The 27,898-nt window shown below is 39.1% G+C and overlaps 3 protein-coding genes across 4 annotated transcripts in view; 2 read left to right on the top strand and 1 right to left on the bottom strand.

The window, feature by feature from the left end:
* Positions 1-13,312: 13,312 nt before the first annotated feature.
* On the top strand, positions 13,313-14,488 carry gpr45 (G protein-coupled receptor 45). The gene has a single exon (XM_036573558.1). It carries the CDS (start codon positions 13,327-13,329, stop codon positions 14,470-14,472), a length of 1,146 nt encoding a protein of 381 aa, XP_036429451.1. The 5' UTR covers positions 13,313-13,326; the 3' UTR covers positions 14,473-14,488.
* Positions 14,489-15,851: 1,363 nt separating this feature from the next.
* On the top strand, positions 15,852-20,871 carry cunh2orf49 (chromosome unknown C2orf49 homolog). Of its 2 annotated transcripts, none has more exons than XM_036597216.1 (4): positions 15,852-15,998; positions 17,567-17,724; positions 17,820-18,192; positions 19,615-20,871. In XM_036597216.1, exons 1-4 carry the CDS (start codon positions 15,873-15,875, stop codon positions 19,666-19,668), a joined length of 711 nt encoding a protein of 236 aa, XP_036453109.1. In that variant the 5' UTR covers positions 15,852-15,872; the 3' UTR covers positions 19,669-20,871. The 2 variants fall into 2 exon arrangements, with proteins under 2 accessions (XP_036453109.1, XP_036453031.1); XM_036597138.1 differs by having other exon boundaries at positions 19,612-20,871.
* fhl2a (four and a half LIM domains 2a) overlaps positions 20,510-27,898 on the bottom strand; it is a 9,586-nt gene continuing 2,197 nt past the window's right edge. Inside the window, exons 2-6 of the mRNA XM_036597027.1 lie at positions 27,705-27,881; positions 25,336-25,510; positions 23,897-24,066; positions 23,403-23,589; positions 20,510-21,227 (exon numbers count right to left, since the gene is read on the bottom strand). Of these exons, the coding sequence (XP_036452920.1) occupies positions 21,076-21,227; positions 23,403-23,589; positions 23,897-24,066; positions 25,336-25,510; positions 27,705-27,860 (840 nt within the window). The 5' untranslated portion in view covers positions 27,861-27,881 and the 3' untranslated portion in view covers positions 20,510-21,075. The remainder of the gene's footprint in view (positions 21,228-23,402; positions 23,590-23,896; positions 24,067-25,335; positions 25,511-27,704; positions 27,882-27,898) is intronic.

Below are 27,898 nucleotides of genomic sequence, written 5' to 3'. Positions count from 1 at the left end.
TTATGCAAGTGGGTTATCTTATATCTGATCCCCTCAGACATTTTTCCTGAAAAATGAATAACTTGTCCTGTATGGCCATTTTGACTGGATATTAAATAAATGAAGGGTGGTCTCTGACTTTTGAACAGTACTGCATAGTGTATAGAAATATACCTCAATAACTATACACATGCCGTAAATCTATAAGTGTACACTAGATAAATGTATCTGACCATAAACCCAAACTGATATACCTTGTGAGAGGTAGGCACTATTTTTCATACTAATTAGCACTGCCCCCTACTGGTCCTTCAGAAAACCAGTCTTTCACAAATGCTTTGCAGTAGACAGTATTTTTAAGGTTAACCTTGCTATGTTTGAAATTCCATTCTATTCATGAATTTATTTATTGTCACACTTTTTGGGTGTAAAGTTAGAAAATTAATTCTTACTTCTTCAGAAATGACATCTGAGATTGTCTTTCAGGAATACTTTATGTTCAAAGACCTTTAATAAATGCTGAGACGAAAGATAAATTATCTGATATCAGCTGACCTTATGCTTTTGTCCAGAGGTCTTGTTGGCTTTATTGTAGCTTCAAGCTTTATCTTAATGATGTCAAATGATATTTTCAACAATCTGGTCGTTTCTAAATTGTGACTAAACTGTGGGCTCTTTAAGCTGTATAACAGTGCTCTGGGGTTTATCATTGAGTCCATAAGAGTTAAATCACATTAGGCATGACGGTGGTGTTCAGAAACGATCTTATTATCCATGCTACCAGCTGCTAAAGCTATTAGAAAATAAGAGTGCAGTGCCCAGTGAAGAGGATAACTACTCTTACTAAGCCAGTGGATCATAGTAAAAAGCCTTTTTGCACTCGCTTAAAGCATTAGGCCAATGTGTAGCCAGAGAACTCATGGGCATTCAATGTATCTACCACTCTGCTAGTGTTACTTAAACTTTCTTACAGCACAGTTCATCAAGGTACAAACATTGCAAATGTTCCCTCGCAGGTACAGCAGTAACTTTAGGGTCCAACTGAGCACCTTAAATAGGTTTCGCCCCAGGTAAAGGTGCATATCTGTTCATTTTCATTTCCTAATGCTTTGAAAACAGAGCAATAAAATAAAAGGCTTGGAGATAAGACAGGCTGTATCGAGTCAATACAACTTTACACTGTAATTGCAGTGGTACAATTATGTTCCCTGACTAAAGGTACTGAAGACATACCCTTGTGACAGCTTAGTACTTTTTTCTGTGATTGTAGGAGGCCTATCTGATTATAAGATTTCTACATGTACAGTCAGGTCCAAAAGTTTAAGAACACATTGAAAATCTGGGCTTTTTTAAATTTTAATTTAACCCTGTTAATGAACAACAGAATGTTTTAGAATTTTTAAAAATAATGACAGCTGAAAATGAAGAAGAAATATTCAAGATTCTGCACTATTTCTAGGTCACTGTTCACGTTTAAGCAAATTTGTGGTATTGACCACAAGCTTCTGTACAAACTTGAGCTCAAGCACACACAAAGCAAAAGGGGGACATAGAAATTCAGGTCCAAAATTCAAAGATTTTCACTCAAATTGGTATACTGATGATATCATATGTATGGAGGATTTGTGTTCTTCACTTTGCCCCTATAATGTTATTTCTCATTGAGTATTGCAGTTATTCAGCACAAATAGTGACATAAATACAGTGACTAATACCAACAATATTGAGATCAAGTCTTTTTAAATGTACAGGGTATGTAAAAAACTACTTTGCATTGTTTGCCATGTACACTTACATGCAAAAAATGGCCAAACTTGCAAAACATTTAGCTTTTAATGGCCTAAACAACAAGTCATTAAACAAATAGATAAAGTATTGGATAGCTTTTCCCTTTGATTTCTTTAGATGTTGAAGTGTTGTCTGTAAATTTGAGACAACCTTTTACAGAGAGAAGAGTCAGTATTTTTCCACTCAGTACTGATGGCTTGAAACAGTTGAAAAACATTGCCAAGTTTGTTTGTGTTTGATGTGAGACCAAATATTCTCATAGGGTTTAAATCTGCACTCTGACCAGGCCAAAATCATCGGTAAAAACATTACATTTTGGACTTGGCATATTTTTTTTTGCACAGAAAAAAAATTCTTCTAGTTCTAGTTCAGATGTGAAGTCCTATTTGTCCACTAACAAATACATTTCTGAGTGCTCAGCGGAAGGTACAGGTGTAAGTGCAAGCCTTTTAACCCAAACAAACACTGTAGATGGCCAATCTGGGTAGACACAGCCAGTGTTTGTTGAATGGTGAATTAGACTCAACAGGAATCAGCATGCATTCTGTTATCAGGCTTTAATCATCCATTCAATTACAGAGCAGAAATATCGCCTCTAATTGATCTGGCCTGCCGATTTGTTTCGATTTCTCGTTACCTCAAGTCGTTCATCCCCTCTACCCACTGGCTGCTAATGAATGGACTCGTTAGGAGAGGGCGTGCCTAAGTGAAAGTGACTCTAAGCATGGCGCTGCCAGATGCATGATGGCAGGGAGAAGGCCGAATGTTAAAACAGCAGGCAGTGTAATGGGCACCTCAGTGCTGGAGAGGCAGGCAGGAGAGTGGGCACCTGTCCATTAAGCCCCACTGCGGGTGCAGGAGTTAAGTGGTCTAGTCACGGTGGAGCTCTGCAGGGACAGCTGCAGAAGGCAGCTGCCAGCCCACGAAGTAGTACTGAGTCAATTGAGGAAGACTGTAGAGTAGAAGAAGACTGAGATGTGCTAATAACTCATTAATAGATATTGAACCTCTGTGCATTTTCTTAATCTTCTAATGTAATGTGTGAATATTGAGGATGGGGTGAACTCTAGAACAGGAGATAATGTTGAGCTTGGATGATTTTTCTTTTCTTACAGGATTAAAGGCTGAAGTTGGTGTTCTCTTTTCCATCTCTTCCTCATGGCAATCATTTCAGGGTCATTCTGTTGTCTTGTACTGAAATGGCTTTGTGGCTCGGTCAGATCTTTGTGTGTGAATTTTTCCAACATGCCAGAACAGAGGATGACTCAAAACATTTTCTGTTGCACAGGTGGTTTGAAAGTTCAGCATTTTAAAATTGAATGAGACGATTACATCTAAAGGAACAATTTTCCCTATGATCACACCTACTTATCCACTTCCACTGACAGTGCTTTTTAATCCAGACTAGACTTGTTCTCTGCAGAAATCTTTCTCCCACTTGCATGTTTCAGTGCACACTGTTTTTGACAGTGATATTCATTAATCATAGACATGTTCACCAACAGAAGAATAACTGAACTTTCTTCTATACATTGTAATAAATAAGACATAGTTTCTAAAACTGATGATGATTTGGTAGAATTGGAAGCAATCATCACAAAAGATATACATATATAACATTTGATTAGCATTATTAATATTCATAGTAACATTTATGGTATTTAAATGTAATTATATAATTACCTGGTTAATTACATAGTTGTAATTGATTAATTACATAGTTAAAATTACAAGTAATAATGTTTGCATTCTATCTCAGTAGGTTTGGGTCCATACTACTAATTTTTTCAGTTTCTTTTAATGTTGGCAAATGATGTTATTGTTCAAAACCTTGGGGAAAAGTAAAGAATGTTTATTATTTTCCTGCAAAACAAAATAATGCACAAAACAACTTATATAACCAACAAAACTTGCATAACCTAAATCATAATAAGATATTGGCTCTTCCACTTATGAACACAAATATGGTGCTGACTACTTGTTTCAATGAGTTATGACTAAGCAATAATTGAGCCCTTGTATTGAAAAACAATCAAAATCACATAAGCATGGTATGGCACTGTTAGATGCCCTGTATTTAAAATAAAGTGGTCATTAAATAAATAAAGCATAGTTTGGCTTTTTAATGCAAAAATGTTGCACAAAATAAAGTCAGAAACAAAACAACTAATATTATAAACAAAGGGTTGAATAGTTTATATATGGTTTTTCATTGGAGGGGCTCAATCAACATCAAATTCCAGCATGGCTGTTTGTATATACCATTGACTTTTTCCTTTTTGGAGGTCAAATACAATGAAGTATTAAACATATGTGAGATCTTGTACCATCTTCTCTATTTTCTGATGTTAAACAGCTCCAAGTGCATCATAATATTCTCTACCACTATTTCCTATATCCTTAATTTAATTGAGACACCACATTTAGCCTGCCCGTTCAGTCCTGCGGTGTCTATAGTGCTCTGCCTGTAGGCATTCTGTTCTTCTGCCTCTGAGCTGTGTATTTGCCTTTTAAGGAGAGGTGGAGGATTAGAGCTGTACTATCGAGATAGAATTAGAGCAAACATCTGAGGAGTAATTGACGGGGAGATGAATTCTCACTTCACTTCCACTGGCTCCGACGTGATCCGCATACCTGCATGCTCCGTTTACAGAGTAAGCACTGCACAGTGCTTGATGGGCATATCATCACGTGATCTCGATGCCAATTTAGACAAGCCTGCCTGCTGTTCTGCTTTTTGTAACCGCCTCACACAGGTGCAGTGTGTAAAAATAATGTCCCCTTAATCTGCTGAATGAAACAATATCATATTTTATTTAATCACCTTTTACTTCACTTGTAATCGAAAATGCTTTGTCAAGACACTGTAGCATAGGAGGGCTGGTCTGTGATCAGCTCTTACTTTGCTTAAACCATTTGATGCGCTGACGCTGGATGAGCAGGCTTAGCTGGAGAAGTTTGATGTTTGAGTGAGACTCTTGCTTCCCTTGCATCTTTAACCGTTCCTCTTCGATCAAGCAGCAGGATAAGCTTGATCATTAGGTCAGTATAATCATACTATGAACGAGTGCCATTCAGACTGTGAATGTGTGCTCTGTTAAAGCAGTAGAAATATTCCTTTGGCAATATGGCCATCTTCTGGTCAGAAATGGAATGACATGATGAAACAAACATGAGTAAAGACTTGGGTGATTAGATGTATTTACTGTGTCAGAAATTTTATCAATAAGAGATGACAAGAGACAATATAAAAATGTTTGTTGTCTTCCATTTCTGGTAAGATAGTAGAGAGTAATGGTAGAGAGGACCTGGGGGATTGAGCCAGAGCAATACTTGTAGACAGGCATTTAAACACTATCATGTTGTCAAATGGGCCGTATTCATGTGCTATTTATTTATTTATTTATTTATTTATTTTTGCCAAATCACAGTGAGATGAGGTTTTCCATGGGCCATGTCCAGTTTTGTTCTACTTTATTGTTTTCCCTGAGGTCCACCTACACTCCTAAAAATAAAGGTGGCAGAACTAGTCTTTGTATGATGCCATAGAACAGGGGTGTCCTACTTTGTTGAAATGAAAACCTGCAACCACATCGCCCCTTGCGGATAAGGACAGCTCTATCATAGAAGAACCACATTTGGTTCCCTAAAGAATCTTTTAATGGATGGTTCTTAAGAAAACAATTTTTTGTAATTGAAATATATAACTGTTAAGGACCTTTTTAAAGTTTAACCTTTTAACTGTCACCCCAGTTTTGCCTGAACTGGCAAACCCAAAGTAAAAAGAGCACTGTTCCCAAATACTTTGGGCTACAGTCATGAACTTGGTCTCAACTGAATGGTAACACCCTCATCAATCGGAATAACTGTATGAATTACTGACACAGACTAATAGAAGCTAGAATGGAGGAGTTTATCTCTATACTAATCTCTGACTCTTGCTGTGTTATCAAGACCACATGTTTTGGATTATGATGTCTGTGAATAGCTGCAAGACTTTAAAGGTAAGGACCCACAGGTTTGCTAGTGTTTGCCGATTCGGTGCTTTTGTTGCAAATGAGACCATCATAACTGCTCTGAATAAAATGGTTTGTGGGACTTGAATCCTGAAATTTTTAGTTCTCTAAGTGTATATTGCATCACCATAGTGCTGGACGATTTAACGATAAAAATTACATATAAAAACCAGAAGTAAACGCTTTGACGTAGGTGTGCTGGTACCAGTACAGTGATCTAGAAAGGAATAAAGAACCTCCACATAAAGTAAAGGTTCTAGGCAGTGTCAGCTAAGCATAAGCAGCTGCTCAGGTAATGTTAATGCTATGCATTTATTTCAGCTTGTAGTCGGACAATGAGTAGTGGATCTGGGTTCTGTGTAATGAAGAAGATTCAACAAGCTTTCTAGCTATGTTTTAGCTTTACAAAACCTAACAAACACAATTGCAGCTGATTCGTTTTACAACAGCGTTTAACAACTTTCTCTGTTACTCCAGATTTAGATACTCAGGTTGTGATTAATCCAGGTTTAGATACTGTGATTAATCTAAATGTGTGCGCATAGGAAAACATGACCTTTATGACGAACATCCAATCACAAGAAACATGAGGAGAAGTGGCCAAAGAAGGAATAATCATGCTACCCAAATATGTAGAAAGTAAAGCGTTTATAATAATGAGAAAGCAACATGGTCACCTCTGCTGCCAGGATTAGATCAAACTAATCTTAAACCTAGCTTGGTAAACAAGAAATACTGCATGCTGAACTAACGTGTGTAGCTAGGCTAACTACAGCAAAACTTGTTTGCAGTCTGTCCTACATTCCACAAGCCAAGCCACCAGCATTCCCAGGTGTTGAAGATGTCCTTGTTTTCTAACATTTCTCTGATTTGCTACAGACAACCCTAAAATTGGCATAAACTCATCACGTCTGTTTACAAAAAAGCCATCAACGACCTACTAATTATGTGTCGGGTTCTTGAAGGGTTGTCCCATTCCATAGAGGAAGACTTCAACCACTACCCTTTGTAAATCAATTCCAAGGGGCAAGATGACACTCAAAATGAAGGCACAGGGGTAAAAATGAGAAATGGGATTGAGCCTCAGCCTCTAATTTTACAGTACATCAACTAGCATGATGGGAGGCCCCCAAAAAGCCTGCGTAGAGGCCCCAAAAGGCTAGAGCTGGCACTTGTTCTAGGAACAACCTCGTGAAGTGGCAAAGAACCTTTATATTATGTGAAAGTTCATTAAGCCTTTAAAAGGTTCTTCACCCTCATGAATCTCTTTCTCAAATATGGTTCTTCAGGAAACCAAAAGTGGTTCTTCTATGGCATTATTCAAAAACCTTATGCGGCAACTTTTTAAAGAGTGTATGATACTCATGTTATTCAGTCATAATTCATTTTTACACAACCATTTTCCAACCTCCAACTGTCTCCAAGTTAAAAATGCTATTTTAGGACAGATTTATGTAAATGACCTCTGCTATGGTTGGCTGCTTTATATTGTGCCTCATTCAAAAAGCAGTCTCACCTAAAACACTCCTTAATTACTTGATTCCTTGACTGCTGAAATGGCAGATATATGTAAACACATTGGGCCTCATTCACCAATTGTTCTTAAGAAGAAATTTCTTCTTGAAAACCCACTTATGCAGTTTTACGAAGATTCTGACATTCAACAATGTTTTCTTATTTGGGATTTGTTCATAGGCAAGAACAGAATCTACACACACTCAAGAGCACAAAGGTGTGAACAATTCTGCAGTTTAAGAACACGTCATGAATCTGACGTACACTTTTTCTCTGGACATTTCTTAAGAACAAATTTAAGAAAAAACTTTTTTTGTTGAATGAGACCCAAAGCGTTTGTTTGAAAACAATTGTAAAAAACAAATTAATCTTGCAGCTTTGTTTCCATATGTGGGGGTAACTTTAACTATGTTTACATGCTACACCACACTCTTTTATTTCAAAGAAACAAAGAAAACAAAATTTTCTATGATGCAGGCCCACCATCAGACCATCAGGCCTCACCAGTGTACAGCAAAACTGCTGAAGCACCGAAGCAGCTCAGATGTGATCACCTGTAGAAACAGGACTGCTTAAGAATACCTGTTTCACTCTTAGCCATAAACTGAAATTCATAAATCCTCACACCGTGCCTAAAGGCTAAGATCAGTCAGAAGGTTTGAAGGTTTGGTGAAGCCACTCAGGAGAGCGATGATGTGCTTGTCGTGTGGGAGTGTGTGAATCACGCTCTGTGGTCCTCGGTGTGAGATACTGACGTCAAGGCGCACAGACACGGAGCGGGTACAGAGAGTTCTCCTCCTCATGGGTCAGAGGCTATATGGTTGCCCTGGCGACGTCTGGCCACTGCTCAGGGCTGGTGGCCCTGTCACTCCAATGTAGTAGTCACTTGTTTATCCATGTTTGGATGGAGAGACCTTGTACAGTATGTTTACAGTATAAAGACCACCCCCATGATGAGGGGGCTTCTAATCAGATATATTTGCGAGAGACCGGGCTCTTTAAAAATGACAGGCGAAGATGTTTTCTCTGTGTGTGTTTGGCCCATCCTGCAAATCGATGAGAGCGCGTCTTACATAAGAATGTTGCCAAGCGAGGGTCAAGCGCGTTGTCCATTACAGGCTGTTCCTCGCTTGCATCAGAGTGTGTTCTGATACAGGAGGAGCAGGTGTGGGCTGCTGTAGCTCTGGAAGGTTTGCACTCCTCTCTTAGCGCTGCTATACGCTGCACGTGCCTCTTCTCATCGCTCCGCGCGCGCCTCATAAAAACAGCGCACGAGCGGGATTCTCAGCTGTCTGTGGGATCGACAGTGACCACACGCGACCGTTCAGCTCCTTCTTTACTAACAGGTAACGTGTCGTGTTCTTCGTTTCTTACAGCAGCGCTGTCTGTTTCTCTCTGCTCGTGTTTATCGTCAAATGCCAGGAAGCGGCACTAACTAGCAGAGCATCAGCCAGACACCACAGCAGTGTTTCTGTAGCATCGCTCGTGCTGGATTTGCAAGGGACAGCAGGACAAACATGGACCTATTAGACGCAGATAAAGGATACATTGACGATTTGGATACATTTATGCACTCAGTGACGAAATTCATGCTTCAAATATTCATTGGTGCAAGTGACAAAGATACATTCATGCATTTGATGCAATCATGCATTGGCACACTGACACGTTGATACAGGAATACGATGCATTAATATTACACTGATATAGTGATATGATTGATATGATTATACATTGATATACTGATACAGGCGATACACTGATACAAATGCTGCATAGATGCAATAATGCCATTAATACACTAACCCTTGGAGGAAGGGGTTTTAGACCCTCATAAAGAGGATTTCCATTGATTTTTTGCACAGTCAACCCATTGAGATGTAAACAAAGTCCTTCAGAATGTTGTGATGTGAATTGGTTCACTGGGAAACTAACCGACTAACCGATATTTCTAACTAAAACTACCCATTTTGTTTACTATCCAAAATATGCAGTGAAACTACACATGTCTGCTCTTAGTAAAACAGGTAAATCTGAAACAAAAAAGTTTTCTTTAGGGGCTGTTTTGCCTTAAAACACCTGCATGTACATCTCCATGAATAGATTTTAAAATAATGTTTCAGCAATCAGAGAACATATTTGTAACTGTATAACATAATAACTTTCTGTGAGGTAGCTTTTAGAGGCAGATGTTTGGTTCTTATCACCACCGCTGTGAAAAGTTTTGTGAGTTTGTTTCTTTAGAAACCAAACATTTCAAATAAAACCACTCTGAATGATTTTGTTTACATCATAACCATTTCATAATGCATAAATCTTGAAAAATCGGTGGAGTTCCCCTTTAATGTTGTACCATTTGGGCTAATTAACATGCTCTGATAAGAAAGCATTTTTCCGTCATTGCACCTTCAATGTGTCATCTTGCTTTTTACTCTGACCTGTCATTAGGTGTGGTAACCACCTGTGGTTAGAGCATTGAGCATTACCAAAGTAAACAGTGTTTCCACCAGCAACCATATGGATTAAAACCTAGCCAGTGCACTTTAGAAGGTGATAACAAACAGAGATGATATGGTATTGAAAGCAAGCTGCAGAAGAACAGTCCCTTCCAGCATAAGAGTCATTCAGAACTTTATAAAATCCACACAGTGACTACCAATTACTTAAGATTTGTAGTGACTACATACTACATGAAACATAATAAATAATGTAATCTTTGAGATTACATAAAATATCTAATATAATCTGATTATTTTGGACTATTTCTGGTCTGGCTACTGTTGGTTTTATAATTGGTTAATTAGCTTCATAAAATTCAAATCATTTTGCTCATTCTTTCTCTCAAATCCTTATCTAACTATTGTTATGACACTGTTATTATGCAGTTTACACTCATAAACTGAGAATAGTAATAATATTAGTAATAGTCTGATTGATGTTCGTTAATAAAAAAAAAGCAATACTTAAAAAATTATCCATAAAACAGTAACTTTAATCTGATTGCGCCTGTTTCCGAAGGTATTGATTACAAATCTCTGATGTTGGTAATCAGACTACGTAACCCATATTACACATAGTCCATTAGTGCCCAACATCGACCCTATACTGAGCAGTTAAATAGGGTTTAACTGGCCATATGTGAGTTTATCAGAGATATGTCATAGAACATTTGTAAGAAACGAAAGCAGATGTCACTTTGAGTGTCAGAATAGTTCTAATAGTTCAGCTAATCTCAGTGTAATCATGTATGTGGTCAGTGCATGTAACCAGAAGAACATGACAGGTAACAGGGAATCTAGAACACTTACTTTCAATTGTTTAACACAGATTGATCCCTGAACAGTTCCATTAATTCATTTGCAATCTACTGAATTTATTTCAGAGGTGAATATAGATAGATGCTTATGGTAATCAGGGATGGATAAAGAACCTCCACATAAAGTAAAGGTTCTAGACAGTGTCAGCTAACCATAAGCAGCTGCTCAGGTAATGTTAATGCTATGCATTTATTTCAGCTTGTAGTCGGACAATGAGTAGTGGAGCCAGTAGGTCCAGTGTCCAGGGGCCTCAGTGGGCCACAGACCCCACAGCCTGAGGAGGGTCAAAGATGAATGAATAGCTTTGTGAAACTATTCATTAATTCAAAACTAATAATTTTGTTTAAATTCTTTTTTTTCTATTCAATTCTTGTTTTTGTAGGTACTGCCCTATTGTCAGAGTGCAGAATGGGGTGGTGGTGAATAGAGGGGCTGCATCTGTGCCCAGAGGCCTCAAAAAATCATGAGCCATCTCTTTGCTTGTGTGAATATGACAATTTGTAGTGTGCTCTAGTTTTTCATACATTTTTCCAGTTTCATGAGGTTTTTGTGAGTTTCCTCTTGACAAGTATAACATCCATTTCCAGTGCACACATCACATCTGTTTCTCAAGTAAAAATACAGGACACGCGCTGTATCAAGGACAGTGAGAAGCACAAATGTACCTGTGTGTGTGTGTGTGTGTGTGTGCGTGTGTATGTGTGTGTTTTGTGTGTGTGTGTATTTAGTAGGGTAATACTGATGAGTCGCATTGGTTCTAGATGGGTACATGTATTATGCTGATTCTATCTCTTGCAGAACTGTTGGAGAGCTCTTGAGTTTTAGTAATCACTGCAGGAGGGGGTCTCAGAGCTTGGAGAGGTCTGCTGGGTCGTGAGCTACCCCTCACGCAAACGTTTCCTTCCAACCAATCATCATTTGAAAGGCTAAATGGTTTCTGTCCTTTTAAAGCCACAATCAGAACTCTGCAACCTGCAGCTTTGACTTTCAGTGATGTCAATACTGCAGGCCAGTTTTGCAGTTTTGACTATAACGTTATAAAACATACACTATGTTTTTACCATGTTCTCTGATAGCCAATCAAATTACACTGTTTGACAGTTCCTAATTAAACCATGTTATGACATAAGCTCTTACTGAATTATTGAAATGGTTGGCACTGGATGCCCTTGCCAGCTTCTTTAGAGACTTCTTTCACCAGTTTTTGTATTTTCTATCAGTTGCTAATTTGATTAGTAAAAAGTAATTCTAAACTTTGACTATATTTGAGAAAGGATAAAACATTAAAAGCAGAAATAAATTGATCTTTCCTGACCATCTACAAAAGAAACTCTGATTTCATTAATTGTTTAGTTAAGCATTAAATGCAAGTAAATTAACTCCCAGCACTCTAATGAATGAGTATTGTAAGTGGAAATTCGGCACTGAAATGATCACTTACAAAATAGGTCACTGTTACCCTGTGAGGGAGACATGAGGATTCTCACTCTAGCAGAAGGGATTGTCTTGTTGCTATGGAATTGATGGCCTGGTTGCTAAGGCGGCTGTGTATGGAGGATTCTGCTACACAAGGTCTTCAGAAGAGAGTAAACAGGCATATTAAACAGACATTTTGCCCTTGACAAATATTAAATAATTAAGCCCAAAACCTTTTTCAGCGTACTAAATTCTACTGAATTGAGAGTGACGCTCTCCTATCATGCTAATTACTTACAACGACTTCCCTCAGTGTCAATGTTTGAGGAAGATATATGTGTATATTTGTAGGGTATAATGTATGTATGATGTAATTGGTAATTTGTATAAATCTGTAACAATAGTAGATTTATACTGATGGACAAAAAAACAAGCAGACAGACTGACCTTGCAGAAGATATCTGATTTTATATTCTATTAACCATGGAAACTTAGAAAAGATCAGCTTCTGCATACAATAGGAAACAAGTATGTTAATGTCTTACATTTCTATGTGTTGCAGGTTCTTGGATGATGCACCTTGACATATTTGACCACCCCTGTAAGAGAGACGGTCTTCAATGAATTGTTGAATTTATCCTTTGCACTAAACACTCGACCCTGTCCTCAACCTAGAACAGTCTGCTGCAGTAACCATGGCAACTGCAGCATCCACTGGGTGAGTATAGTTAGAACATTCATTCGTCTTTTATCCGACATATGAAATAGTGATGCTGTGTTCATTTGTGAGTTTAGTGGAAATGTACCCCCATATTTGTCATGTCAATCACTCAGTTATGAGCATAAGATTTATATAACGCGTCATTGCTCCGTTTTGAAAAGATAAAGATTATTGGAAATGTTGAGAATCTTAATGTCAGAGTCTTAAATGCTTCTACTTTTCTCTATAATCTAATGGCAACTCTGAGCCCTGACCTCGCTGTGATTAAGTATCTGCTTGATTGATTATGTAATTCTTTGCTAGCGTCAGAGAAAAGTCAATTCATTGGATTCCAACTCAGATCCCACCTTGCCTGTCCTCTAGCATAGCAGTTCACACCTTCAATTTTCAGTGTTAGGCGACAGACGTTGCTTTTTCAGGTTATTTAGAGAGCTGCAACAGCCTTTATATGTCTAACAGACTCTTTTGTTTTAGGTTATTTCAGCTGTAGAAAGTGACCAAGGCAAGAAGTTCTGAGAGGACCATGATGAAGGAGTAGAGCTGATCCTTCAGGCATGGACTAACATTGCTTTTAATGGACATTGCTACCATGTCGTTGTGTAATGCAAGCTCTCTGGAAGGATGTGACCTGCTGGAGCCAATGGAGGCTGAGCTGCAGGACGTCGAGAAGTCTCTCATGCCTGCCATGCTCAGGGTGGCACTGGCCGCCATTATGATCTTCATGATCACCATTGGTTTCCTGGGTAACGCCATTGTGTGCCTGATCGTATATCAGAAACCAGCGATGCGATCGGCTATCAATCTTCTTCTGGCCACGCTGGCCTTCTCGGACATCATGCTCTCACTGCTGTGTATGCCTTTCACTGCTGTAACTTTGGCAACCACAGACTGGAGTTTCGGAGCAGGATTCTGCAGAGCATCAGTCATGCTTTACTGGCTCTTTGTCCTGGAGGGCGTGTCCATCCTGCTCATCATCAGCGTGGATCGCTTTTTGATCATCGTGCAGAGGCAGGATAAGCTGACACCACATCGGGCCAAAATTCTGATCGCAGCATCGTGGGCGCTGTCCTTCTGTGTGTCCCTCCCATCTGTGGTGGGCTGGAGGACAGCTGGGATGGCAGAACGGGCACCCCAGTGCATCCTGGGATACAGTGACTCACTGGCTGACAGGGGCTACACTGTGCTGTTAGCAGTGGCTGTTTTCTTTGTGCCATTTAGCGTTATGTTATACTCGTACCTGTGTATTCTGAACACAGTGCGGAGAAATGCGCTGCGCATCCACAACCATGCCACTGAAGGCAGCGTTGGACTCAACCATGTCAGCAAGCTGGGTCTTACAGGTCTGCAGCGCCCCCCGCAGGTTAATGTGGACATGAGCTTTAAGACCAGGGCCTTCACCACTATCCTCATCCTCTTCATCGGCTTCTCGGTGTGCTGGCTGCCTCACACGGTAGTGAGCCTGCTGGCAGTCTTCAGCCGCCAGTTCTACTTCAGCCCAGCATTTTATCCAGTCAGCGTAGGCGCTCTGTGGCTCAGCTACCTGAAAGCCGTCTTCAATCCTGTAATCTATTGCTGGAGGATCCGCAAGTTTCGAGAAGCCTGTTTAGACTTTATGCCCAAGACCTGCAGGTTCTTCCCCAAGGTTCCTGGCCGAAGTCGCAGACGCATAAGACCCAGCAATATTTATGTGTGTAGCAGTGAGACCCAGTCTTCAGTTTAGGATTTAGACCAAAACGTTCAGAGTACATCAATGGACACACTTTGTGTACTTTATTCATCATTTTAACACAGATGCCAAACATTCTATCCTATGTATTTCAAATGGTCTATGAATTTGAAATGTTGGCTAAAAAAACATGCATGTTGAGCTCTAACTGTTGGCAAATAAAACCATCTGTCGTAGTTCAGACATACAAAGAAAAATGATGTGCACAACAACTCATTCATGTGATATTTGGTCATCAATGTTTATCAAAGCAATACAAGCATATGTTCCTAAGCTAGGTCTTCATCTCATATCTGTTAAATAAATTATTTAAGAATGGGCAAATAAAGCAGCTGCCTGTTAACTTCTGTGTAAGAATAAACTGTTTTATGTGAAGTCAAATGATGAAATAAATAAAAAGTGGCTATTTTTTATTTATTAGTTATATTGTGTCACAGAACCCAAAAAGAAAAGAAAAGAAAAAAAAAAAGAAAAAAAAGAGGCTAAATGTCTCTTGTGTTCCATTCAGGCAGTCTATAACCTGTCTAAAGGCAAAACACAACATTTTTTAAACAAACAGCATTTTTTTTGTTTGTTTGTTTTATTACCTATGACAATGATGACTTCACAAACCTGTCACCTTGGCTACCAGTCAGACAGATTAAAGCTCTGCTGATAGCCAGAGTTTCCATGATTTGTCATGTGCACCAGTTGTTCAGAATGCTGCTCCTGAGACTGAAGGTCTGCTATGACAGAGGTTGGTACTGAAATTACTGAAAAGGTAAGCTTTCTGAATGACTTTTTGTCATGTATTTTAGTATGTACTTTTTTGAGTCTCTCGGGTTTTGTTCATGTAGCTCACAAAACGTCTGTTTCTCTCTTTTGCCTGTGATTGCCCTCCTCAGTGTCTATTAGAATCGCTGATTTTGCTGCATTACTTCCAATAAATTAAAACTTTAAAAAATAAACAGCATGAATATTGATAATTGTACTGCTAACATTAGACTATTGATGAAAATTGTCTCAACATTTGTGGCTGTATTTAACAGAGTATAAATAACATTTGATTTCTCAGCCGGTATCCATCTTGAGACCCCTGTCCTCTTGGAACGCAAAGTGTAGTAGCTTATGCCTAAATAAAATAAATAAAATAAAAATAAATAAAATATAAAAATAAGTCAACTTTTAAAAATAAATAAATTAATAAACAAATAAATAAATAACAGCAGTACCGATGTCTTATTTTTTCCTAATAAATAAGTTATCAAGACTAACATTTTGAAAAATTAAGTTAAACATTACATTACTAGTGCTTAGTAAGGGCTTTTATCCAGGCCATGCTGACTTTCATGCTGAGACCGATTTTCAAAAATTGAAGTCCCACTTCCGGTGTTGTGGGAAGTGGAAAGAGAAAGATGGCTGCCTACGGCGGCGGAGGCGACGGAATGATGAGAAAGTCTGATGGAAACGTGTCTGAAACGGACCTCCTGCTTCACCCCGAGCTTCTGTCTGCAGAGTTCATTAAACTCGTGTTACATGAGGTCAGTTCAGCTGTTCCTCTGTTGTTTCATGGCAGTTAAACAGTGAAGGAGAGGCTGAATGATCAGTGTTCAGTCAATGTTCAGTCAATGTTCAGTGGCCCGGTGGAGCTACAGAGCTGAGCTGAGCCACTGTTTACAGTCAGACCGCTGTCTGTCTGTCTGTCTGCTCAGCGTTAACATTTAGAAGCAAAGCAGTTTCACATAGCAGAATCTACTCACATTGCTCGCATTACAGTATACTACGTTGAAAGTGACACTGTCTTTTAGCGCTTTGCTCAGACGGCCAGGTGTAAATGACGTCCCGGCTTCATTTCCTTCAGCAGTTTCGTCGCTGCTGGTTTAGTCTGTTCCTGGATTACGATGTTTAGGGCTGGTTGTTGTTCAGAAGTTACGGAAATCGATAGTGGTTCGAGATCACTAACTAGCTAGTTTCCTGTAGGACACCAGTAGGTCCTGTCATGAAACCATCAACTGCATCTGGAATCAGTCCTAGAACAGCTGTTAAAACATTAGAGTGACTTACACTGTCATTTCAACCCATCAGTAAAATTCGAATACCGTTACTGACTAACAGACACCACCTGGAACCAACAGAAACTTTTAAAGATTTCTTTGATTTTTTCGGCAGGACGCAATGATGTAATCACTTGTTTTAGGCATTATTTAGCTACTAATAACTTTTTTTCATTTTTCATTTAAGTCCTGTTATGTTTTGTCAGTGACAACACATGGACTGCTGTGCTGTTGCTCACACCTCTGATTTTTGAGGTATATCATTTTAATTTTGACCAAAAGGGCCCTAAAAAGAGGAGAACAGAGCATAATAAACTTAAGTTTCTATACTGAAAGATGCTGGATGTGATGCAGGAGCACTGCAGTTCTATAAGTACCTCAGTACTTCAATAGTTTCTGGCCTGCTAAGTTGAGTTTTGGAAAGGTACTTTTACTCCTACTTGAGTGGCATTATTTCACAGAAGTAACAGTACTTTTACTGGATAACAGATTTAGGCTACTTTGCTCACCTCTACTTACGTCAAAGTGTGTTTTTCTGAGCTGCAAAGTTTCATTACAAAAAGAGAACAGTTAGTCCTGCTCAGTTGGATTTAAAGTAGTGGTGTATGTGAAACATTAAATAAAAAATAGGGTTGTTATGTTTTATGAAAATGTGTTTAAGTATTATGATATAAGTGTTATATCTTGTTATATTTTTGCCATAACACCCAGCCGTATCAACACCTCATTTTTGCCAGAAAGACATGCCCCTCAAGATGGAGAGCTGGAGAACTTCACAGTGGTGGTTCTGTGGATCCTGACAATACTGTACAGATCTTACACCTATACAACATCACCTGGATCCACTGAACCACTTGTGTAACTATTTCTTCATCTTGAGGGACGTCCGTCATTTCTAGCGCAAGTGAGCTGAGAATAGGCATCACATATCAATGTTATAAGTGTCTAACTTTATTTACAAAGTTTTCTCAAAGAAATGTAACATTTGTCATCATTACAAGACCAAATAAGACATTTGATGACTTAGCAACTTTTTTATGTATTCACTTTTCCAGAGAAAGATAAATACAGAAGATAATCAAGACCGTGACAGACTCACAGCGCTGTATATCCAGCATGTTATTCCTCTACCACAGAGAGAACTTCCCAGTAATAGATGGGGGAAAAGAATGGAGAAGACAAAAGCACGCCAGGGCTCGAACAGTGCACAGAGGTGATTGATACAGTGAACCCCAAAAAGGGGTCTTTTGAAATTTTCTTGACACTTGACACCATATGAACCATTCCTTTCTAAACATGTGTCTACAGCTCAAGCACAGATAATGGCAGGAAGAGGCCCCTGATTGTGTTTGATGGAAACTCCACCAGCACTAGCAGCGTTAAGCTGAAGAAAGCTGACGATTTACCGGCATCTGCAGTTACAGATCGCTTAAAGCCCCCACCTTCCAGCATCAATCTCTCCAACCCTATACGCAAGCTTTCAGGGTCTTCCACAAACTGTTCTCCATCCTCATCTGCTACATCTTCCACCCGGGCTCCAGCATCAACTTCACTTAGTACCAGGAGTCCTACAGGCAATGGCAGCCTCAGTTCCTCCTCTTTGTCATCCTCAGGACACTCCAGCAGCACAAACACAAAGCTGAAGCGTGGAGCACCAAGCGATGGGGTGCCTGGAAGCCCTGTGAGTACAGACAGAAAATTAAGGCTCCTAATGTGATTTTGTTTCTGTTATTGCCAGGTATCTGCTGTCTTTTCAAAGCTGTTAATGACATAGTCTTTCTGCAGCTGTTCACAGGATAAGAGATGTACTGAAGTAGAGGTAGTAGTTAAAATGGTCACTTTCCAAAGATTGGCAACTTAATCAGCTGGGACTTTGACTGTATAGTAAATCCTTGAATGTGCATGTATTCTGTCACGATTCACATTTGAATGTATTGTTCCGTTGGCTCCAAAAGTTCTGACAATTTTAAATGCAATTCATGTGTTTCTGCTACAACGACTAATTCAGGTGTTCCTCAGTGCCAAAGTGACTTGAGAATTTTCAGTGCCGGAAACAATGTTTGCTGACAAACTAATGCCGCCTTACACCAAATGATTTTTCAAGCAATTTTACTGTCAAAGGCAAATTTCCAATGTCAAAATAAAGGCATGAGAGTTTTGCTAGATTGGTGCTCCTGTCATCTCGATTGTTTGGTAAGGTGGGCAGGATAGCTGTCTTAAGTCACACAAATAGTGACGTGGACATTGTCAACAACCTATAGGTGAGCTCAGGACCCTCGCCTGGCCTGATATCTGAAATAGGTACTGTTTTATTGTGTTCTTAAGCAGAGCAAGTCTGATAGATTACAGTTACACCAGTAGTAAATCCTACTCTCTGTTGTCCCTGTTATTTTATTCAGTAGCAGTAAATTAACATGAGCTATAACTGGGATACATATCACATTCATTTTGACAATGTTGAACACTGTTTCAGTTATGATATGGAACTGGGCTTGCATGAGTTTGCCATTAGCTGTGTGTTTACCCCTCCTGAAATGCTTTGGTCTCATGCTGACTTTAGACTGGTCTGACTCGGGCATTGCATCGCAGTGAAGTTTCCATGTGAAGCATCAAATCCGTTATAAGGAGTGGTGTAAGATGGCAGCAGCGCATTGAATTTGAGGAATGTGGATGTCAGTATTACTAAAATCACGGATGTTAACGGCGTGTGAGAATCAGCATTTTGTAAAATATTAGCTTAATGATGCATGCTAGATTGACTTTATGATTAATCATAAAAATCAGAGCATTTATTATAGAAATATTGACTTTGCAAGACTTCATTTCAATAGGATTTTGCAGTGAATGCCCTCATAACAACCATATGCAGCCAGTTGAAGAGATGGGATGCTTTCACGCCAGGCCATTGTATAGCTTCAGCTCTTGGCTCATTTTTATCAACCTGATTGTACTTGATCTGCATGGACTGTGCAGTAGATTAGGTGATTTAGGAGATGGTGTTTTATTAATAGATGTTTTACTGAAAGGTGAAAGTGCTTTAGAGAAATGAAATGGTGTTTTTGAGAAATGTTGCCTCTCATGAATGTCTTTCCTTTTGCAGCAGGAGCTCAAGTCACCTGAGGTGAAAAAAAAGATTCAACATGTCACATGGCCATGATCTCAGATGCCCCACCAGAAGCCCTAAGCTGGAAGAACTACCATTATGTTTCAGAGGGTCTGTTTGCTGTGTCTCTCAGCTGTGTGCCCTACGACAAAGGAAGCCATAAAGGGAGAACGAGCTTCTGCATTGGAATATGGATGTGTTCTTCGTTCTACAGTACCACAGTGCACGGTACCACAGTGTATCGAGATTCTCTCATACATGTGCCAACAGTGGACTAATTAAAGAACTTTTCTGTTGAACGCAGTACCTCATACCAAGTACTTCTGTAAAAAGTGGTAATAGCTTCCTTTAGAAACACTGTTAAAATGTGCTTTTTACCTGAATAAAGAATGGCGTGTGTTCACTAAATCTTCTTCCAACATGCAGTGTTTTTGTAGAATCAATCAGAAGTGATTGGAAATTAGTCCATTTTGACTTTTCACCCATTTAAAATAGTTTTTTTGTTTTTCATTCTAATCACAAACTCTAAAGCACATTAGTGATAGTTAGGCTATTGATTTTGCCCTATCAGTAGTGCTTAAAGAGATGGCATTTGGAGTAACATTTTATTAGGATCCAAATAGAAATGTGCACAATTCAGGAGTGAACTTCAACTTAAGATTTTTATTGAGAGTGTTCAAAGAGTGGAGTCATTTGCTCAAGTATATTTCCTTTGTTCAACAAGGTTTTAAAACATTGACCCAATTTTTTCTGGCTGCCTAAAAACTGTGTTTACCTTCTCAACCACTAGGGGCTGCTATTTCTCGGTGTCCCTTTAACACATATCACTTTTGATTCATATACATTTTGGTAACACAGATTTTCCAGGATGCAACAGCAGAAAAGGCTCAGAATTGTTTTAATGTTTTTATTTGTATTCTTGGTTACACACAGTCGTTACTGGTAAATCCTCACAAATATAATGCCAGACAGAATCCTTTTGCTTATTCTCCTGTTAGTTAGCAATGTGTTAGGTCACAGTAAAACCACTGACAAAGAGGAACCAAGGGCTTGTTTATAAATGCTTTCTAACAAATTGGAGAAAAATGACTTCAGAGTCCGGATCTTTAAGTAGATTAACTTATTAATATACATCTTAATAGTCCATTCTTTTTTCTAATGTTAATATTTTTTGCGGTTATTTTCTAAGTGTATTTGTTTAATCATGAAGCTTTTACTGCTCATGCTATATAGAAAATAAATACCTATGGCAAAAAAATATCTGTGACAATTATTTCATCAACTACTGAAGCTGTTAGTGGAGAGGAAGTACATGGATTTGCCTGTTCCTATACGTACAGCATGGTAATTGCTGGTGTTAATAATTTTTTTTGTTATGATTAGGATTTGTATGGGTTCATTAGGGTTTATCCATGCTGCTTTGTTCTGCATTTTTCTCTGTCATGTCAGAATTTCTGTGTCTCAGATGTCTTTGCCGCACTCAGGGCACAGGATGTCATCTCTCTCGGTCAGGAAGCCTCGGCCCACGAGAGACACGGAGCACTTCTTGCAGTTGAAACAGTCGTTGTGCCACTGGCGCTCCTCAAAAGAGATATACTTGCTTCCTCCAAGGCCTACAGACCAAGAGTAAGAGTTAGAGACTTCAAGAACTGGATGGCGTATCCACAGGCAGGACTTTTAGTTAGCCGGATGATTTAAGGCAAAAGTCAAGCCTATCCAGAAAAGAGTGAAGGGGCATTCTTTTTGGACAGTTCTCACTTTGTGCCAAGTTACACAGCTTACTGAGAAAACCTGCGGTGTATTTAACAAAGTTAGATTCTACAGTTCAGCTCGAGAATTTAAGCTAGAAATGAGAACTGTACAGTAGAAATGGCTGCTCTTCTACTGGATAGGGTTGACTTTGGGCCTGACTAACTGAAAAAGCCTGCTTTGTGAAATAGCCCGCCAAAGCCATTTTGTAGCAGATACTTTGTGCAATGTGTACACTTAAAAATACAGGTGCCAAAAAATTTCTTTGGAACAGTGCTATAGAACAGTGGTTCCCAACCCTGGTGCTGGAGTACCCCTGCCCTGCACATTTTAGTGTTTACCCTGCTCCCAACACACCTGATCTAATAAGCTCATTATGAAGCCCTTTGTGACTTCAAGTGGGTGTGTTGGGAGCAGGGAAAACACTAAAATGTGCAGGGCAGGGGGTACTCCAGGACCAGGGTTGGGAATGTGTGCTAAATAACCGCTTTTGATTTGGCTCTGCCACCAAACATGATATTCAAGGTATAGCGCATCATTAGATGTGCAACAAAGAGCACTGCTATCTATCTACCCACCACCGATTTCAATACTCAGTTTAACATGCCCTCATCAACTTGGCCTCACCATTTCCCCCCAGGAGGTATCCAACTACACCATCCTAAGGGCTGTTCCATTACTTTATTAGCTCAAATAGACTTTGCAAGATGAGGCTTTGGAGGGGAGAGGGATGAAGTGAATGAAGTATTGTCTTCATGCCCAAAAAATGGCGTCCAAAACTGTTACGAAGCAATGGCAATAAAATATTTCAAAATACTTAATATTTCAAAACTGCTCCATTATACAACTTCATTACATTACTGTGTTAGCTTGCAAAAGCCAGCTACAAAAAGCATCTAGCAGCAACAAAGAGAAATACATGCGTTTTTAAACTAAAGCTTATTGCTAGACCAAAGCAATTATACACAAAAGTAGAGTTCTAGGTTTAGACTTCAAAAAAACTTTGTGTCACATAATTTGAATGGTTGGCTAATTAGCACAATAAGGCCCTGGTTGTTGCCAGTCCTCCCCTTGTGCTGTGAGTGGCCACTTGTGTAACATAGGGGTGACACACTGCTGAGTGTTGAGTATATATATGAATGATCCCAGCCTGCTTAATCTGTGTATCTCTAGAACTAGGAGGAGTGCTGAGAAAATGATTGCTGACTTATCATGCCCTGGCCATCCCCTACTTTAACTCCCTTCCCTCATTCCTCATGCCATTATGAGCAATTAATGCACATAAGCAATACCCAACACATCGTTTTTGTAGTTGACTTGTGTAAATGTTTACAAGTGACATTTTTCATGTGTGCATGTGTGGTAGAATTCAGGTCTCTGTCTGAGTGTGAAATTTCTGTTGTAAATACATGGAGATGAATTCATCCCAAGCAATCACTACAGTAGTAAAACATGCAATGTATGTATGCATGATATTATTTTTCCATAGTGACATATGGAATATGTGCCAAACTGAAAAGCAAAACCTATATTACATAGTTTGTTTTCACGTTGCTTGACCTCTTTACTGAAAAAACAATTCATGAGGATTTGCATTCACAAAACCAAATGCTGAATTTGTGTCAATGAAATGTAATCAACACAGGATGAAATGTAATCAACACAGTTTTCCACCATGCGGTACTTTAAACAGTGTTAAATCAATGAAATGGATCTTTTACTTTTCTTTTTTGAAACATTTTCCCTATTTAAGTGTCCCTATTTAAACACAATCAAATGTGTATTGTATTTCATTGCTTTCACTGTTATGCAAATACGTTGTTTTTCAGTAAAAAAGGTCAAGCAACTAAAAACATTGTGGTAAAAGATTACTTCTATGTTACTCTCTAAAACCTGTACCAATCTCTACCAACTCTACCGCTCTGTACATCCAAATAACCATGAAGGAGCCATTTGTTTTTGTTGTATAACTAAACTGAACAACTGATTTTCTCTTGGTTTTCCCACTGGTGTGCTTGTGGATGAAGATGCGCGAGTACCGCTGATGGGGCTGGTGCAGGAGGCACATTTCTTGGCATACAGGTTGCAGAAGCAGTTGAGGCAGTAGGCAAAGTCATCGCGAGACGTGAAGCGCTGGCCAGACAGCTGCTGCTTGCAGCCAGTGCACAGGAAGCAGTCCTTATGCCACGGCTGATCGTGGTAAGTCACTCCTCCAGTGGTGATGGGCTGGAGAAAGGGGGAGAAAGAGAAGCGAGACATGAATACCCACACAGGGCTTCCATGTGCATTCCTGAGATTCTCAGCGAGCTCTTAATGACATTTGCTCTCGCACTGAAATTCCAGCCTATTTTCAGCTCTTGTGAGATGGTAGATCAAAATGCTTCTTTTAGACATTTGTGTGTTGACCATTTTGTCACTTTTGTTGCTCTGATGTATTTCTTGAAGGAACAGCTTGCAGGGTGTGTTATCAGTAAACAATTCAGTAGGTGTTAAAATCCAGCGTGTGGAATAAACATGTTGCAATAGGCTGTACCTTCTTGCAGTGCACACATTGCATGGCGAACTGCTTCTCATAGCAGGGCACACAGTAGTTATTGTTGTCCTTGGGGATGAAGCTCTTGGTGCCAATGGGCTGCTGGCAGCGCTTACAGGTAAAACATGTCTCATGCCAGCTGTTGCCCTTATGCTCCATCTTCCTGGAGCCTGTCAAAATAAGGCAAAGAGATGTACAAAGAGTCAGGGTAGTGGAGGGGAAAAATAGCATGTCATGTGCATGATGTCATGAACATTTTTGTACTACATACATTTTTAAAACTCAAAGATAATCCTAGCTTTGGATTGCTTTGTACTAGACAAATCCATCTGCATGTGATCCATAGTCAGATCCATCTGAACCTAGATTACTAAAATGCAGTTTTTGGAATAGAAATCATTGTCAAAGATGGTTGTTCAAGCGCTCTTTAGTAAAGGCAATGGTTCTATTTAGAACCATGAGCTCTATATAGAACCATTTCATGGTTCAGCTATTGTTATGATGTCAAGCTTGTTACAATAGCAGAACCCTATGGTGCTACATAGAACCATTTTCAAAAAGGTTTTATATAAACAATCTATAACACTTTCTCCATCAATCTGAAGAGCCATTCCACCATGCAAAGAACCATTTAAGCATAAAATGGTTCTATATCGAGCTAATGGTTCTAAACAGAACCATTGCCTTTACCCTTGAAGAGTCATCTTTTTTAAGTGTATTTTTTAACCTTGCCTCAGAGCGCCCAGAGAGCCCAGAGCGAGTCCAAAAAAAAAGGAAAAAATCCCAATGCCGTTGTGTAAATACAGGGCGGACAGAGCTGCATTGTTTTATAAAGACTCTGGCTCGATTTTGATCTTTCCTGCTGCTGAACTTTAGATTATTCACTCTGAATGGGGAGTGCTTCTCACAAGACAGTGAGAAACTGGCTTTGTTTCACATACCAAAGGCAGCTCTTATCTTTGTAATATGCGGCCTGCCTTATTCGACTTTATACAGACTTTCTGTTATGCACGTTTATAAAATGATTTTGTAATAACTCACATTTTTTAACCAGCATGACTGCTGTTGCTAAAAAAATACTTTTATTTTATTATTTGTGTCATAGTTGAGGTGCTGGTATATTTTGTAATGGACTGAATGAGGGCAGGTTGATGATCTGCAATATTTCCAGTGGTGAAGAGATGAAAAGGTGTAATGTGCTACTTTAAAGTCATATTATATTCCTGCACTGACTTATTATCTCCTCTCCATAAGTCCTAGGCTTTTGGCCCAGTCTGGAAAGCAGCACTTCATCTTCTCTGTAGAGACTAAATTGGTGGATGAATTGTTTTCTTTTAGAAGGGGAGTGTCTGTATTCTGTGAAAAAGAATATTAATATAAAGTAAAGCCAGACGATAAGCTAAATATCTGCTTAACTCCCACACTGAACTGTTTCTCACCAGGCATGATGGTCTTCTTGCACTCGTGGCACTTGGAAGAGTACTCATTGGAGTAGCACTCAGTGCACAGCAGTTGATCATCCTTGGTACAGAAGGGTTTGTCCACCAGTGAGCGCTTGCACTGGAAGCAGTGGAAACACTCCTCATGCCAGTGGCGGTCCTTATATGACAAGTCCTATGGCAACAAGAAGGGGACCATCATTGGGTTTGGGTGGTATAACAGTTATTTCAACAGTATTTCAAAATTATGATGTGTCGAATTTTTATCGTGACGTGTCGGAGCAGCCAAATAAACACATTCCACCCATTTATATTGTAATTGTGTTCAATGGATGTTTACATGTTAGTTTTAGGTTGTACAATCTTCAGCATGTATTCACTAGATTCATTTTGCTGAGGACTCTTATGGTAGAGGGCAGAACAAGGAGCTGCCCCTCAGTGTGCATGAGGAAAGAGAGTGAGAAATGAGAGACGAGAGCTGGGTAGTAAACAAGCTGTTAGAGAAAAGAAAACTCTGCTTATATCCAGCATCACTATGACCGACAACAGCTGGAAAATAAAGCACCATGACTTGTGCGAAAGCTGCGTCTCCTTTAATAGGGGTGAACACTACAATGTTTTGGAGGGGCTTACTGATTGGTAGTGTGAGCTCACTAATGGCAGCACTGATAGAAAAAGGGGAAAAATCAGAGTAAGGAAAAACCTGACAAAAACTAAGCATTATAGTAGTTCAGCGACAACTAAGAGTGACACACCACCGAACATGTTCTATTTCATCTTTCACTCCAGTGCTTTTTCACTCTTATGCCCTCATATATCCTCTAAATGAGTGTCATTTTAGCATTAGTTAGCTGGACCAAAACCTATGCTGTGGTGAGTGGTCATTGGCCTGTTAACTAAGCTATTGTTAGCTAAGCCAAAATGCTACATTTTGAAACCTCATAGAACAGGTTTGATCTTGGCTTTCTGTCACTCCAACGCCAGTCACTCGACATGTTCTCTCTCAGACATTACCTGTGTTGTGTAGAGCTGTTTGGGTCTGTGCTTGCTCGCTAAGCTAAAGTTAGGCTAGCCGATCAGCCGAGCCAAACACCACGAAACAGGATTAATTTAGCCTTACTGTCTTTTCAACGCCAGTTGCTCAACTTCATTCCCTCAGAATTTGTATCATTATAATCTAACCTTGTGTCTGTACTTTAATTGGCCAGAATCCATGTTCTGTGGTGAGCAGAGCTGTTATCATGCTAGCTACTCTAATGCTACCAGCTTGTCTTTCCTAGTTAGCAGCATTGCTTAACATTTAGCAATTGTTAGATAGACAGTTTGACATTTGTTAAATGATGGCTTAAAAATTGTGCACTGCGTTCACTTATTTGGTGACCATCTAAGCAAATTTAAATTTGTGATCATTTTTATTTTTAAATAATGCAGGACAGCAACATAAAAGTGATATAAATGCTTTTACTTCACATATGATGCTTTGAAGAATTTTTTTCTTATATGGTATCTAGGTAAGTACAGCCAAGCGAGCTCTCCCATTGGTTAGGCCTTCATGAGCTGAACTGAAGGCCTAAAATGTCAGATTGACTAGTATAATTAGGAATCAACTAGCCGTATCAACCATTCACATTTTGATTTACAATGAGTGAAACCAATTTCAAGACAAAAAAAAAAAAACACACTAGGCCTTCTGAAAGTCCTGACTGTCTAATTAGGTTTTAGTCAGTTTTTAGACATGGAAAACAGCAGCTGAGTCACTGTAAAGCTGCTACATATAAGGTAATATATATATATATATACATATATATATATATATATATTAATATGACTGGCATATTAACATATTTGAACAACCAAATGTCTGTGTTTTATCTAGAATTGCCATAAGAAGTTAATGTGCATTGTCATTAGCTAAGTGCGAACATACTACTAGTCTATATGAATGCTACCAGAAATTAGCATTGTAGGCATTTTTTTTTCTTGACATTTATGACCCAAACTGATCATAACAGTAATTGATTTATTTATAGTGTACCTTTTATATCTAAAAATGCATTTCACAGATGCTTCATAGTAGATTAAGATAAAATGGTAAAACTGGAAAAAAAACACTGAAATCAATCAGTCAAGCCTAAAACATGAGCCTATAAGAAGTCTGTAATAGATTAATCCAATTTTTTGTACTTGTTATTTGTATGAACAGTACACATAATTTAAAGTACTATCATCCCACAGAAGCCTTTATATGTGTTATATATAGTGTATATTTGCTTGACTTTCTTCTCTTTTTTGTTTGTATAATAAGCAGCAAGTTCTTATTTCACTCAGGTTTGATGTGTTGCAGATGAGTGTGTTTCTATTTCAGTTACCCTGCTGTTGCAGCCAATGGGCTTCTTGCACTCTTCACAGGTGTTGGAGTAGAGGCTCTCATAGCACTTCACACAGTAGGGGTTCTCTTCCCGCAGGACGTACTTCTTCCCAAACAAGGACTCCTTACAATAATGGCAGTCATAGCGCTCCGTCATTCTCCCTCTTGTATTCTACTCCTGCCCAAAAAAGGTGA

This window comes from Colossoma macropomum, unplaced genomic scaffold (genome assembly GCF_904425465.1).
Source record: "Colossoma macropomum unplaced genomic scaffold, Colossoma_macropomum, whole genome shotgun sequence".
Classification (NCBI taxonomy): Eukaryota; Metazoa; Chordata; class Actinopteri; order Characiformes; family Serrasalmidae; genus Colossoma; species Colossoma macropomum.
The sequence above is the reverse complement of the archived record's forward strand: the minus strand, read 5'-3'. Positions and strand labels throughout refer to the sequence as shown.

Coding starts and splice junctions, on each gene's coding strand:
- cunh2orf49 (XM_036597138.1), top strand. CDS start 15,873: ATGGCTGCCTACGGCGGCGGAGGCGACGGAATGATGAGAAAGTCTGAT. Junction 15,999..17,566: donor TTAAACTCGTGTTACATGAG/GTCAGTTCAGCT, acceptor TCACTTTTCCAG/AGAAAGATAAATACAGAAGA. Junction 18,193..19,611: donor ATGGGGTGCCTGGAAGCCCT/GTGAGTACAGAC, acceptor TTCCTTTTGCAG/CAGGAGCTCAAGTCACCTGA.
- gpr45 (XM_036573558.1), top strand. CDS start 13,327: ATGGACATTGCTACCATGTCGTTGTGTAATGCAAGCTCTCTGGAAGGA.